This window comes from Syngnathoides biaculeatus, chromosome 3 (genome assembly GCF_019802595.1).
Source record: "Syngnathoides biaculeatus isolate LvHL_M chromosome 3, ASM1980259v1, whole genome shotgun sequence".
Taxonomy (NCBI): domain Eukaryota; kingdom Metazoa; phylum Chordata; class Actinopteri; order Syngnathiformes; family Syngnathidae; genus Syngnathoides; species Syngnathoides biaculeatus.
In genome coordinates, this window is record NC_084642.1 from 31,286,652 (window position 1) to 31,302,498 (window position 15,847).

At 47.3% G+C, this 15,847-nt stretch overlaps 1 protein-coding gene across 3 annotated transcripts in view; it reads left to right on the forward strand.

Annotated features, from left to right (window-relative positions):
* coro2ba (coronin, actin binding protein, 2Ba) overlaps window positions 1-15,847 on the forward strand; it is a 64,129-nt gene that overhangs the window by 35,942 nt on the left and 12,340 nt on the right. For all 3 annotated transcript variants that reach the window (XM_061815369.1, XM_061815368.1, XM_061815370.1), the window contains exon 3: window positions 13,976-14,176. In XM_061815369.1, the coding sequence (XP_061671353.1) occupies window positions 13,976-14,176 (201 nt within the window). The remainder of the gene's footprint in view (window positions 1-13,975; window positions 14,177-15,847) is intronic.

Consider the following 15,847-nt stretch of genomic DNA (forward strand, 5'->3'; position numbering starts at 1 on the left):
ATATAAAGCATGCATAAAGGTCTGAAGCACTCTTGTGTCTCCCTGATCAAATCACATATTAACCTTCAACCGTCAACTAAATCACTCCCATTTCAAATGTGGCTTAACCAGCTCACAAATGGATAATTGAAGGCAATTACTGCTGCTTGTAAAGGCCTCTTTATACTCCCGCACTCATGGGGTCGACAACGCCCACATTACATCACAGGACCTGTGCATTGCCCAGCGCAGCACCTTTGCGTAATTTATTGTGGACACGTAAAAATAAAGTTCATGCGTGAAGAAAGCCCCAGAGATCATCTTTCGTGATTGGTCCATTTTAGTCAGATGCTCTAATGATGTACTGACCATTCCTCCCTGCTACCTTCTACACTGCCGCCCTCTGAATCGATTTTGCAGCCTAATTAAATATAGCATCTGGTCATTTAGGTCTATTAATTCAAGGAGACACACCTCCACAGTTGCCATTGTTCTTACTTTGTTCCTTGGTACAGAAAGGAAAGTAAAAATGGCAATCGGAAATGACCAAAAAGTTCTGAGGAAACTCCACCCTGTTGAGGTCCTATCCAATACCAGCCGTAGCGACACCTCTGACTTTAAGAAGGCACATTTTCAAAACTGCATGCGTGAGTTGCTTTCGAGTATAAAAGCAAACTAAATGCAGGATAACCGCAGTGACATCAGCGTGGTTGCCGCATTTCCAAGTATAAAGAGGCCTTAACCGTGTGTGCATTCGTGTGTGTAGGTATGTGTGTGTGTGTGTGTGTCTGTCTGTAAAATTGCATTTACCTTCCACAAATTCTGTGCAAACAGATGGTGAGGATGTAATCCAGTCTGTTTGGAAAAATACACAAGTGCCGTCATGGCTTCTCCTCTCTGGAAAAGACAACAAGTAATTTTGTGCTACAAGCTGTGGAGAATTGATGCACTCAGTCTGTCCTAGTCCAATCTCCTTTTGCATCCTTGTGATGGAAATGGACTGTTAGTTGTGTAGCTATTACGTATATTTAAAGCCCAAGTGTCATCCCTATAAACATTCTAAAATAGATATTGTAATGAAAAATACATATGAGATTATTCACTTCAATGACTATACGAAAATATAAATGTGAGGGGAGAGAGCGTCATCCATGCGCAAAGTTGCAGAAGTGTCATTCTACGATATCCAAGTGGTCGCCATATTGGCTGCATCCTCCGTCCGTGACGTCACCTGGACATTCACCAATGAAAACACGCGGTGCACCCTAACTATGGGAGACAAACGCTCTGGAAGCTCTTTTCGAAAAGGAGAATACCGGGGCAATATTACACTGTTGTTTCGAGCCCTCGGGGCAATATTACACTATTGTTTCGAGACATATTCAGATGATATGCGATCACGGCCAAACCACATCCCGTCCGATCCACTTCCGCGGCGCAGATGAGCCATCGCGGTGTCGCTTATGACGGAGCCAAGCGGTGCTGCTTTAGGGGGTTGTTCATAGACGCCGCAGTACACGATGAATAACACAGCCGAGCTGGGGCGCTTTACTGCACACACGCGGCTGAGTGAGGCATTCTCGGCTGGGTTCTTCAGAGCCGCCCCTGTCCACAAAGCCCGACGTGCAGCCTTCGCAGAAGCAATGACCGCCAAACGCGGCGCCTCGGCCGGTGTGACTGATTTTCGCTGCTGTGGTGGCATATAATGGAGCCGAGCCGTGCTGCTTTTAGGGAGTTGTTCTCTAGCCGCTACAGTACACGATGAACACCGTCGAGCCGGGGGGCGCTTTACTGCACGCACGCGGCTGAGTGAGGCATTCTTGGCTTCTCTTTTAAATTCTGACTTTATTTTTGTAATATTAGAACTACAAAAAAATGACTTTGTAAACGCATGACTTTTTATCGTAGAGTTACATTCTTATGTACTGCATTTCATAATAGATTTCTTTGAAGTGTCATGTTAATACAGTAGAACAGGATTGAAAAGTGAGTGATTGAGCTGCTAAAGATAAGAAAAGGGTCTTCAGTGGATGGAGTTTTTTAAAAATTGGCCCTTTTTTTTCTTAATATTGAGTCACTGTGATTCCCAACTTCAAAGCCTTTCATTCTGTCCAAATCCGATGTCTGAAATGTGTTCATTTTGTACTGTATCTTAATCTTTTCTAAAATATTTGGAAAGCCACCTGTGTTTAGCCTGAATCAGTTCTGTGATTTAAGTAGTATAGTCTGAACAAAGGCCTCCTTCACTTCCTTGGGGCTGTGCCATTTGACTTTAAAGCGCACGTGTCATCCCAATAAACATTCTAAAATAGATATTGTCATGAAAAATACATATAACATTATTCACTTTAATGTCTATACGAAAAAATAAATATGAGCGGAGAGCGCGTCACCCATGCGCAGAGTTGCGGAAGTCTCATTCAACATTCAAGTGGTCCCCATATTGGCTGCATCCTCTGTCTGTGACATCACACTGGGACATTCGTCATTGAAAGCATGCTGTGCCACCTACAATGAGAGACGAACACGCCCCTTCTGACATGGAAGCTCTTTTCGAAGAAGAGAACATCTCACAACCAAGTGAAGTGACCGGGGCAATATTACCCTATAGTTTTGAGGCATATTTAAATGATATACGGATCATGGCCAAACCGCATGGGGCCAAACAACCTCCCCATCCGATCCACCTCCGGGCGGCGGTGATAAAAACAACGCTGCCCACGAACGACGACAACGCCGCGGCCAAACAGCCTCCCCGTCCGATCCGCCTCTGCGCGCCGCTGATAAAAACAATGCTGCCTGCCAGTGAGTGAGCGACGACAACACCGCTGCCATACCGCCTCACCCTCCGATCCACCTCCGCGTGATGGTGATGAAAACAACGGCGCCCACAAGCGACGATGATGCCGCGGCCAAACCGCCTCCCCGTCCGATCAGCCACCGCGGCTCGGTGCCGCAACAAGCCACCCCGGCTCAGCGCCACGATGAGCCACCCCAGCTCGACGCTGGAATGTGCCACTCCGATCGAGGCGGACGAGGCGTGGCGGACGAGGCGCGGCGGACGAGGCACGGCTTCCGTGGTGGCTTGTCCAAAGCCGTGCTCAGCGGCGACGGGTACATCGATACATTTTGCACCCCTGATTTAGGTGCATGGATCTTTTGTTACATTCTGAGAGGATTACGTCGCCCACCAAACCACGTCCGCATCGGGGCCAACGCAGTAGCCTTCGCCGTTGAGCCCGACGCGGAAGCCCTCCGACGCGCACATCGACACATTTAGCACCCCTGTCATACGTACACGGATCTTTTGTTACGTTATGAGAGACAGATTATGTGGTCCCCCCCAAACTATTATTTTTTTTAGTTGCTGTAAACACACCTAACTGTCATTTGGAACTAAGGAAGCTGTCGTCCTTTGCACTCGTGCAATACATTTTTCACGACAAACCGGGTCTTTTAAGTATGAAGAATGAATCCATCGTTCTCAGTGTTGCAGCAATATCTACCAATACAACGAGCCGGCTTTTTGGCTAACACGAAGGAACAATGAGCTATCTTCCAGCAGGTGAAACTAGTATAAACAGATGAGACCGCTTGAGTGCGCTACTGCCCTGTACGTCACTTCCTGCTTCTTCTCGAAAACAAATCCCTCGAGAGGATTTTCATGGCGGGAGTGACAAAAAGCCATATACGTAAAAATCAGGTTTTGCGGTGAAACAATGGATGGGTCCATTCTGGCTGCCTTTTTTTCATTAATAATATACTAAAAATCATGCATTTCATGACAGTGGCACTTTGATCCTTGAAGCACTGACAGAGGGGGATTTTATTTCAGAGATTAGAGTTAGATAAGAGTTCTGTACCATGTGAGAAATCAATTTTCTATGGTGGTCACACTTTCTATGCTCTTTTGTGACCTTGCATCTTGCCCCTGTCCTTACATGTTTTCTCCAGGTTCCCCAATTTCCTCATATATTGCAAAAGCATGCATGTTCAGCTCATTGAAAGCTGGCTGGCTGTCTGGCTGACTGGCAAGCTGGCTGGCTGGATGGGATGATGAATATGATGATGATGAGTATGTAGATCAGAGCAAGGTGGGTGGAAGGGGGGCTGAATGTTGATGTATGTATGAACACATATATGGATCCATGAATTGATTGAAAGATGAATGGTTACTGTTTCCACAAAATATTTGCCTGTGAATATTCTCATTCAGTTTGTGTCATGCTCCTGGCTTCCTGCCTAGGCTGGGCGTGGCCAGCCAATTAGTCAGAGCACACCTGCACCTTGTTCCAGCTGATGCCTCCCAGTATATATAGGACTTGGGGGACGACTTATCCTTCGCCAGATCTTCATCCTTGATGCTTCGTTCCAGCACTCCCGTTCCCCTGACTTCTGCTCTCCGTGTACCGACCTACGCTTGTCCCTTGACCCCACTCTTGAGCCTGCCGCACGATTACTTCTGCCTTGTTTGGACTGCCTGCCTGATCCCTGACCTTGGACCGAATAAAGGTTTCCTCTATACTGTCTGCCTGTCTCTGGAGTCGTGCATTTGGGTCCACCCTCGAGCCCCGTTTGTGACAGAACGATCTGGCCATAACATGGATCCAGCCGACTCTGAAGCCATCCGCCATTCGCTGCAAGTCCAGGGCAAACGCCTGGTCGAGCAGGAGGCTGCTCTCCAGGTTACTAATCAACGTATCCATGAGCTCTGTGCCCGGCTGGAACCGTGGCTAGCTTCTCAAGCTAGCGCGGCTGCTATGCCACCGATGGCCGTTCCGCCTGTTACGGAGCCCTTCCGTGATGGCATAACTCCGCTCTCCCGACCAGAACGGTTCTCAGGCGACTCCGGCAACGTCAAGCCCTTCCTGGCGCAGTGCGACCTCCATTTTGAACTGCAAGCGTCCGCTTTTCCCACAGACCGCTCCCGTATCGCCTTCGTCATTTCCCACATGACGGGGAGGGCGGAGGCGTGGGCCACTGCAGAGTGGAGTCGCAACTCTGAGATCTGCCGTTCATGGACGAGGTTCGTCTGCGCGCTCACCCAGGTATTCCAGTACGCGGCTCCGGAACGCAAGGCAGAATCCTCTCTCATGACAATTCGTCAAGGCCGTCGCCGCGTGTCTGACTACGCCGTTGAATTCCGGATCCGGGCTGCCAAGAGCCGGTGGAACGAGGAGGCCCTCCATGACGCATTCTACCAGGGACTTTCCCCACAGATCCGTGGGCACTTTGTTGCCATGGATCTTCCGTCTTCACTGGACGCCCTCATCGCACTGGCCCTCAAGGTGGATCAGCGCCTGACCGTGCAGGGGCAGATAGACGGCCTGAGGGAGGAGGAGACGGAGAGGCTCATCGGGGTCGCTTCCCGGCCACCCACGTTCCCTTCTAGGTCGGAACCCATGCAAGTGGGGGCGCTCGGCAGCCCAGTAGAGGAGCGCTTACGCCGGCGACGAGAATGGCGCTGTTTCTATTGTGGTCGTCTGGGACACCTAATCGCCCGCTGTCCGGCTCGGCCAAAGCGCCCCGACCTTGGGATCTCGACGCCCGTGAGTGTGCAGTATACTGGCGCTAAGTCGGGGCGATCGCTTTTGCACCTCACAGTCGGGACAGACTCTCACTCACGCGTAGTGACCGCGTTCATTGACTCCGGTTCGGAGGCGGACCTCATACATCCTCGGGTGGTCGAAGCATTGCGGGCGGCAACCTTCCCCACACAGCGTCCTCGTATTGCTTACGCCGCCAACGGCAAGTTCCTCTGCCGCGTTATGCACCGCACGCAAACCATACGTATGGACTTTCCGGACTCGCACACGGAGCCCATCAGTTTCCACGTTTTCAATTCTAGCAGCAGTGATATAATCCTGGGGAGTCCGTGGCTCAAGAGGCACAACCCCCACATTGACTGGGTCACGGGTCGTATTATGGCATGGAGTGAGGGCTGTCGCCAGGAGTGTTGCGCCGCCGGGGAGGACGGAGGGATCTAAGTTGCTGAGCTTAGCACCGCCCCCGTTTATCCATGGTACCCTCTTGCTACCATGATTTAAAGGAGGTTTTTTCGGAGTCAAAAGCAAGATCTCTGCCGCCGCATCGGCCTTATGACTGTGCTATCGAACTCCTCCTGGGTACCTCACCCCCCAAAGGGAAACTGTTCTCTTTGACAGGACCGGAGCACCAGGCAATGAGGGAATACATCGAGAAATCCCTGGCAACCGGACTCATTCGCCCGTCATCCTCACCAGTCGGTGCAGGGGTTTTTTTTTCATTAAGAAGGATTCCATCTTGCGACCCTGCATCGACTACAGAGGATTGAATGATATCACTGTCAAGAACAGGTACCCCTTGCCCGTGATGGCCACAGCCTTTGAACTCCTCCAAGGAGCTCGGATCTTCACCAAACTGGACTTGCGCAGCGCGTATCATCTGGTGCGCATCCGGAAGGGTGACGAATGGAAGACGGCTTTCAACACTCCCACGGGGCATTACGAGTATCTCGTGATGCCCTTCGGACTGAGCAATGCCCCGGCCGTCTTTCAGAACTTCATTAACGACGTGCTATGGACAAGTGTGAGTTCTACCGAGCATCCATGTCCGTCCTGGTGGAGGGAGAGATACGCATGGACCCCGGGAAGGTCGACGCGGTGCTGCGGTGGCCTACCCCCACCAGCAGGAAGGACGTACAGAGGTTCTTAGGATTCGCTAACTTCTATAGGAAGTTCATAAGGAACTTCAGCTCCGTGGCCACCCCTCTGCATGCGCTCACCTCACCACACACCGCCTTCGCGTGGTCCGGGACCTGCCAGGAGGCCTTCAGCAGGCTTAAGGCAAAATTCACAGCCGCGCCCGTTGTCATTGTTCCGGACCGAGATAACCAGTTTATGGTGGAGGTTGACTCATCTAATTCGGGAATCGGAGCCGTCTTGTCTCAGGAGTCCCAGGGACGGACGGATCCACCCGTGCGCGTTCCTTTCTAGGAAGCTGACCCCAGCAGAGAGGAACTACAACATGGGAGATCGGGAACTGCTAGCGGTCAAGACCGCGTTGGAGGAGTGGTGGCACTGGCTGGAGGGCTCGCAAGTACTGTTCGTGGTCTTCACGGACCATAAGAACCTAGAATACCTGAAGGCCATGAAGCGGTTGAACGCCCGCCAGGCCAGGTGGGCCCTGTTCTTCACCCGGTTCCGCTTTACTCTGTCCTTCCGCCCAGGCTCCAAGAACGGCAAGCCGGACGCACTCTCACGGATCCATGAGGGAGGGTGCAAGGACTCAGAAGCCGTTACTATCCTGCCAGAGGCGTGCTTCGTGTCCAGCTGCACTTGGGCGGTCGAGTCGCGGGCGAAGGAGGCCCTGGGAGAGGCTCCTCCACCCGCGTGTTGTCCGTCGGACCGCCTTTTCGTCATTCAGTCTCTGCGGGGAGACGTCGTCAACTGGGCTCCTACCAACAAGACGGTCTGCCATCCGGGTATGGCAAAGACTCGTTCAGTGGTCGAACAGAGGTTCTGGTGGCCCAACCTTAGCAAGGACGTGAAGGACTTCGTCAATGCATGGTGGACGGTGGGCCGGTGTATACTGTGCGCCGGCTTTTGTCTTCCCGCTGCAGAGGAAGGGGGGTCCAGTACCTGGTGGACTGGGAGGGACATGGCCCGGAGGAGTGCTCCTGGATCCCCTCCCGCTTCGTCGTGGACCGCTCCCACGTCAGGGACTTTCACGCGGCTCAGCCTGATGCTCCTGGGCCGTCCAGAGCCAGCCGTTGAGGGGTGGGTACTGTCATGCTCCTGGCTTCCTGCCCAGGCTGGACGTGGCCAGCCAATTAGTCAGAGCACACCTGCACCTTGTTCCAGCTGATGCCTCCCAGTATATATAGGACTTGGGAGACGACTTGTCCTTCGCCAGATCGTCATCCTTGATGCTTCGTTCCCGCACTCCCGTTCGCCTGACTTCTGCTCTCCGTTTACCGACCTACGCCTGTCCCTTGACCCCACTCTTGAGCCTGCTGCACTATTACTTCTGCCTTGTTTGGACTGCCTGCCTGATCCCTGACCTTGGACCGAATAAAGGTTTCCTCTATACTGTCTGCCTGTCTCTGGAGTCGTGCATTTGGGTCCACCCTCGAGCCCCGTTCGTGAGAGTTTGCATGTTCTCCCCATGCCTGCGTGGGTTTTCTCCAGGCACTCCGGTTTCCTCCCACATTCTAAAATCATGCAACATTAATCGGACACTCTAAATTGGCCCTAGGTGTGATTGTGAGTGCAGCTGTTTGACTCTATGTGCCCTGCGATTGGCTGGCAACCAGTTTGGGGTGTACCCTGCCTCCTGCCCGTTAACAGCTGGGATAGGCTTCAGCACTCCCCACAACCCTTGTGAGGATAAGTGGCTAACAAAATAGATAGATGGATAATCTCATTCATCCTGGTTAAATTATTCATTCGGCATTATATCGTTCGCAATGAGATTGTGTTTGTCTTATCAGACATTTTCCTTCTCCTCCAAGCAGGCATCATCAATTCATGCAACAAGGCTTAATTAGGATGCTTTAGCCAATAGATGTGTCGGAGACTCTAGTGCTATTTATACTATAATTTTGAGACATGCCTCACACCACATAAGGAATCATTCTTTTGGACTGCAAAAAGGGGGAGTCCCATTAAGCCCACCTGACGGAGAGGCCAATGTCAGTCCACCAGAGTCGTGGGGTGGAAACACCCTCATTGATATTCCATTCACTTGTTAAAGTGGTCGTGGAGTTACCTAACGGTCAAGGAGGTGCCGTTGTTTGTTGAAGGTCGAATAATTGAATTGTGTGTGTGTGTGTGTGTGTGTGTGTGTGTGTGTGTGTGTGTGTGTGTGTGTGTGTGTGTGTGTGTGGTGTGTGTGTGTGTGTAAAATTGCAGCTGATGAAACCTGCTTGGACGAAAGACGAAAAGTCTTGTAAAACAAACAGAACATTCCCGCTGTGATTGATTTAATGCCCCGAGAATGTAGTAATTTGACAGGACACAAAAACCTCTTTTTCTCTCAGTTGTGATGGATGCTATCTTCTGGGAAAGCCGTGTGTGCTGGGCAGGACCCCTAACGGGACAAGCCGAAAGAAACTTACTTACTTACTTACTTATTTACTTACTTTTACACTTTATTGTACAACAAAGTCCTGCAATTAACTGGAAACCTATCCAGGGTGTATCCACCTCGTATTCAAACTTAGCTCATGGTTGACTTTGAACAGGATACATCTTCGATAATGGATGGTGAGATTGACCAAAACTCCAATATTGGCTCAACTCGAAGGGAATACTTTCACACACATACACTGGGCCTACATGTAACATTTCATTTCAAATGACATTTTATCCCTTTGTTTTCCTTTGTTTCCTATCACAACTACCCTTGTGTTTGTGTGTGGGGGGTATGAGAAAAACAGGAACAAGAGAAAATCCCATAAACAGCTCAACTAACGCTATGGTGCTTTTTCTCATTTTGTCTAAACTTGTTTTTCTTTGGATTGTGAATTTGAAGTTAGACATTCGAAGTGGTTTGATTTCTGAAACATCAGAGATCCCAGAGTACACTGTACATCATCACAGTACGCCATACTACATCGTTATAGATTGATGTTTTAGCAATCCAACAATGACTATTGATCTGAAAGGAACTTGTGATCAACATACTTTGCTGGGCTGTTTAAGTAAGACAGTTTTTCTTCCAGGGAAAAAAGGCTACTTGCAAGTCTCAACTACTACCTTTAACTGTCAAAATTTTACACATTGCCAGTTCCAATGGCAGAACGCGATTCCAGCTAAACTTCAACACTTCCTGTGAGAATAAATAGGAACCCCATTTCACACTGAGCAGCTATTCGGGTAGAAGAGAGACAGTGTTTCTCTGTTTTTGTGAGATTCACTCCTCTCTGTGGAGGGAAGTCAAGATAAATGACTCTGTACTGTCACTGTGAAGGAGAAAAGGGAAGCCAAAACATGACACAATGGCTTGACTGGCCATTGCTACATTTAAATGACATGACTTATTGTTATGTTGTGGATTTCTTTTGGGGGTCAGATGAATGTTAGATGTGAGAGGACCAAACTTCATTGCTTCGTGACAGTTGTTATTTATTTATATATTGATTTATTTTTCAATTGAAATAGTTTCACCCATTTGAGAGATGTGTAAGTCACAGTAAGATGTTTCATCGGAGTGTCTCGTTTTTCAACAATTTGACATGTTACTTTTTCACACCCCTTTAAATCATTGTTTAATGCATGAAGAAGAAGTCCATGCACAGAGTATTCTATAAATCTGCAAATCCACACAGAACCACAATTGGGGTTCTTTGGGAAAAATAGAGGTAGGGAAACACCATTTAGATTAATTCTGATTCTTGTTTTTGAGGTCTTACCTATGTCTGTTTTGTTCCATGTGTCTTTCATTCCTTTCACATGATGTTTACCCTGCCCTGCTGCTTCAGTTGTCAACATGCACATGTAGCAGACTCGTTGAATCAGTCTGAATGAGATATTTAAAATAAAGGGAAGGAGAAAGAGGATTGGCCATTTGAGAAGTAGCAGTATCCCCTGGCAAGATATAGAAAAACAAAATTAAAACAACTCCGATCTGTGGCATTGTGCCTGACCGCTATCCATGTTACAGTACAAGCACATGTACACTCTATACTGGCATCACTGTTGTCAACTGGACTACCCCTCAGTTCTGAAGACCAGCGTTCCAATTCAGCCTCGTCGGTGTGGAGTTTGCATGTTCCCTCCTTCCCTGCGTGGGTTTTCTCCAGATGCTCCAGTTTCATCCCACATCCCAAAAACATGCATGGAAGGCTGAATGAAGACTCTAAATTGCAAGTAGGTGGGAGTGGGAGTGCAAATGGTTGTTTGTTTGTATGTGCTCTGCCATTGGCTGGTCATCAGTTCAGGCTGTACCCCGCCTAGCTGGGATAGGCTCCAATACCCCTGCAACCCTATAGTGAGGATAAGCAATGCAGAAAACAATTGAAGAAGTGTTTATTTATGTATTTATTTTTCCAGCATCTGCTTCCATGAGTTTGTCTCACCTTGGGATATTGAGATTGTTCTCTGTCAGAAAGCAAGAAATATATCAGGATCAGTCAAAAGAATCCAAAACAGGCAGCAGTTTTATGTCTGTGATCAATCACACAAATCTCTCTCTCAGGGATGTGGCCAGCCCACTCCCCTGTATGCAGCTCCTCACCTGCATCTTATTGACTCTATTTAGGTCATGTATTTAAGCCTTGTGTGTTGTATCACTCGCTAGTCGCCAGTTCGTTGCTTAAGACTGCATTAGACTGCATGAGTATACATGGTTCTTGTTGTGTATTTGCCTTGTTGTCACGGCCAGCGTTCCTGTGCCACCACAGCCAAGTCTAGTTAAGTCTTGTTTGTTTGTTTGTTTGTTTGTCTTGTTGCCTAGTAGTTATCTGACCTCATTTTCAAGTTTTTGTGCCTATGCCTTTGTTGGACTGCCTACCACTGTATGACCTCACCCTGGAATAAAACCACCCTCAAAATCACGTCACTGCCTTGGAGTCCTGCATTTGGGTCGTACCCCATGTCCCACACTCATGACAGAATGAACTGGCCATACATGGACACAGAAGACTCAGACCGGATGCACACAGCCCTTCAATGGCAACCGGGTGAACAATTTGCCGCCCTTCAAGTGCACCGAGTTGGGGAATTTGCTGCCTTCTGCCTCTGCTTCAAGGATCAATGGGACCGGTAGGCTTACATGGAAAATCATTTGGCCTAAATGGTTCCGTTTCTCATGGACCGGGCTCAGTAGAGTGGATTAATGGATTGGCTGCCACCTCTTGTTTTTGTTTTGGCAACGCCCAGCCCGAGTCGTTCACCTCTCGCTCCTGTTTCGTCAACGCACGGTCCGGGGTGACCAGCCTTCACACGTGTGGTCCAACGGCAGCGTTCAACCCATGGCCGTCTCCTGCCAATGCTTTAGTGACACCCAGCCCACAGCTGCTGCCACGCAATCCAGCAGTGGCACACAACGTAGGGCCGCCACCTCTCACTTCTGTTTTGACAGCTTCTGATCAGCAGCTGCTCCCTCGCTCATGTGGCGTCAGGCCTGTGCTGTCCACTACTCGCTGGTGTCTCGGCAGAGCCTGACCCTGAGTTGCCTCCCGCTCATGTCTCAGCGGAGCCTGACTCTGAGTCACCTCTCGCTCATGCCTCGGCAGTGCCTGACCCCCACCCACCTTGTGCTCATGCCATGGCGGTACCTGAACTCCAGCCGCCTCTTCCTCATGCCGTGGTGGTGCCTGACCCCAACCGCTTCTCCCCCATGTCTCGCCAGTGCCTGATCAGCAGCAGCCACCGCCTCCTCTCACTCATGCCTCAGTGGTCCTTCGCCCACAGCTTTCACCTGTTTCTGTTTGGATCCGGCTTTGCCATTGGCACCCTTTTCGTGGACATCCGCCTGAGTGGCCATGTAGAGACCCTGGTGCTTGGCGTCCTAGCCACCCTCCTGAACTGCTCAGCTAAAATCCTCGCTTTGGGTGGCCTGGATGGTTACCGGAAAGACTGGGGGTGGGGGTGAGAGCAGTGTCCCTTCTAGAGGGATGAATCTTGTAAGGGTACCTGATCTTCCTTATGGTTAATATGAAGAGAAGATTGATGTGAATGCAACCAAACAGTTAAACGTTCCAAATTATTATAAATTTCTGTGTTACCATTTGTGTGGATGCATGCGGAGAACATGGAAGGCCTTGTAGAATGACACACACATCCTTTCTGTAGCATACACCAGTGACCAATGAATGAGTCCTTGTCAAGAGAGCTAAATGCAGATGAGTATAATTTCCATTTCCTCTGTCAATGTCTGTTATTTTCTGCTACATTTAATGCATTACAAAACCGCTATTATGCTGCTGTCTGGATGTGGTTTCTGACTTGAGGCCCCAAGTTTGGCTATGAAAAATAGGACAGTTGGCTACAGCCTTCATTATAATTATTCAGGAAGGTGTTGTTTGAACCTCATTCAAATGTTTTATTTTACACATTTATTAATTGTACATCAGCCACCATTTTGTCAGATATGCTATTTGTAAAGTGATGAGTAAAATGTTGGATGGTGTTTCTGTATTGTTTGAAACAGACAAGAAATAATGATAGTAGCAGTGTCATTTTCCTCCATTCCGAATCATCCAATGAAGCTGCTCTCACCTGAACAGTTAAAGAATCTCAACAATACTGCCTTTGTGTTGCTCACAAATCTTACCAATAGTATTTTAAGTCTCTACTCACATTGATGGAGGATTTCTTATCACTACATGTGTGACTTTTCTCAGACATATGCAGATGGGACTGCACACCCCGCAACTGTCTTCTTCAACCCATTAAGTCCACTCATAAATAATTCTCTGAATAGAGTGAAGCTTTCTCTTTGATTGCAGTCATTGAAAGTGCTCAATATAAAGAAACATGCTTTAATTGATGCGCAAAGTCATAGGTTTACAAGGTGGGATCAGCAGGGATGCTGAGCCTGTGTGTAAGGGAATCCTGCAATTCTGGTATCAGTATATGAAGTTTAAATATCTATCACTCACTCCACAGTAATGTCCCACTTCAGTGGGTTCTGTCTGAAAGTCAAATATGAATAAATGTAGCTTTGAAAGAGGCTGGAGTGTGAGGACTAGCAACTGAGCATGAAATATAGTGGTAGTACCTTGTAAGGCAATCACTGAAATACCTGGAATGTCTTAATTTAACCCCAGGCCATTTTGGACTTGTTAGAAATCATACCAGGCATTCTCATGTTGTTTAGAATTTTGTACATGTATCTGAAAAAAGTCGGGGTCTGATATTCAGGCCAGCTTTGTTGCCAGTTGTCAATAAATCTCACTTAATTCCTCATGCAATTAAAATCCCAACAATGAATTTGTTTCTTTCAAAACATGAAATGCCTACCATATATTATAAAGTGTACTGTACTGTACATTACGTTCTTTTGCTGTCAGATGTCATGGCGCCCGTCGTACAGAAGCTCCAAGTTTCGAAATGTCTATGGGAAGGTTGGCAGTCGGGAGCACTGCTACGATGGTATCCCCATCACCAAGAACGTCCACGACAACCACTTCTGTGCCGTCAACTCCAAGTTCCTGGCAGTGGTCACTGAAAGCACTGGTGGGGGCTCATTCATCATCATTCCTGTTTCCCAGGTAACACTCGTTAAAGTCAGATGCCATATGTGAAATGCATCGAAACTGAATTGTGATTGAAATGAAAAACACTGGCAGTTTTCTGTTTTGTGATGACAAACAATAACATCAGTATGCTTTTACAATTTTATCTTGAGCAACTCACAGGCTCTTATAGGTTTTTTTTGGGAGGAATAAAAGAAAAACCAATATCATCCAGATGAAAGCCAAAATTCAAACAGGGACATATTGTCAAAGTTTGCACTGACAATCAATGCATAACGGCACTGGTCATAATCACAACCAAAGAACACCACTGTGTGGAAAGTGTGGAAGGAGCCTTCTTTCAATGGAGAAAACTAGATGTAACAGAAGTAATTTGGTCTTTCTCTCAACAGATCCAAAATTCACTCAAGTTTGAAGCCAAGTCCACCCACCTTTCAATTGCACTTTGAGATCACAGTATAACACTGTTAAACCATACAGTATGATGCCAGTACATCATCAAAAAGTTATTTGTGCTTACTTCAACTACGGCTGCCGCCACTAAGTCTTCAAATTTACATCAAGTTGTTTCAAACTTCCTGATCCACTCTCTCCTGGTCAATCCATTACTGTCCAAACGCTCTGGCACTTCCTTCTGAGCCTGACATAAATCAAATTCTCTCTCCTTGTGAATATCTACATACATACACACACACATCCACGCACACGCACGTGTGTGTGTGTGTGTGTGTGTGTGTGGTGTGTGTGTGTGTGTGTGTGTGTGTGTGTGTGTGTATATATATATATATTATATATATATATATATATTATATATATATATATTTTTTTTTTTTTTTTTTAATAAACGCACATTCATCTGCACACAAAGGAGTTCATAGAAACTGAGCAAATGAACTGTCAGCTAAAAGTAATTTACAGATAGTGGGCAATTGAAGAACCCAATATGGGTACACTTTCACAACAACAATCTATTCCAATGTATTATTTTCTTCACATTTAAAAAGAAAATCACAAACTGCATTAATCCCTGCTCACATGGACATGAAAAAACAACTAAAAATATTCTTTAATCTGTGTCATGCTAGTCTTTGGCAATTGCCCAGATAAAATCAACAACAAACAACCGTCTGCACATCATGACATTGTTTGTCCTCTCATATAAAACTACCTTTTGAATACCATTCAACAGCTTTTGAATACGTGACAAGTAAAATCTTTGCATGGTAATGTGATTGCTGCAGTAGTGACATAGTAAATGTCCACTTTGCTCAAAAGAGCAGCAAAATACACCCTATAAATGATCAGATTCAGGGATATGCAGGAGGAATACATTAGGGGTGAAAAAATTTGGGCTGCCTCGGAGCTCGGTGTATGTGCATTTTCCATTCACTTGAGGTTATATTACCTCACGTATACAAAAAATGGTTCTGTAGTGCAACTGCGGCTGAAAATAAAGGCTTCCAGGCCAAGTGACATATATTAAACATTTGTTATCTGTCCTTGAGATGTTGCTTGATACAGCCGTAAGCATACAAAGCAAGATGACAGATAGGATGTGACCTAAAGGCAGCCTAAGTAAACTAATAATCATCATACTGTACTTAATAGAAACGGACACATAAGTCGGTACTGTATGTGGTTTCCTGTAAGTCAAAAAAATGTGTTGCTACGGAAGAGAGCTTTCAG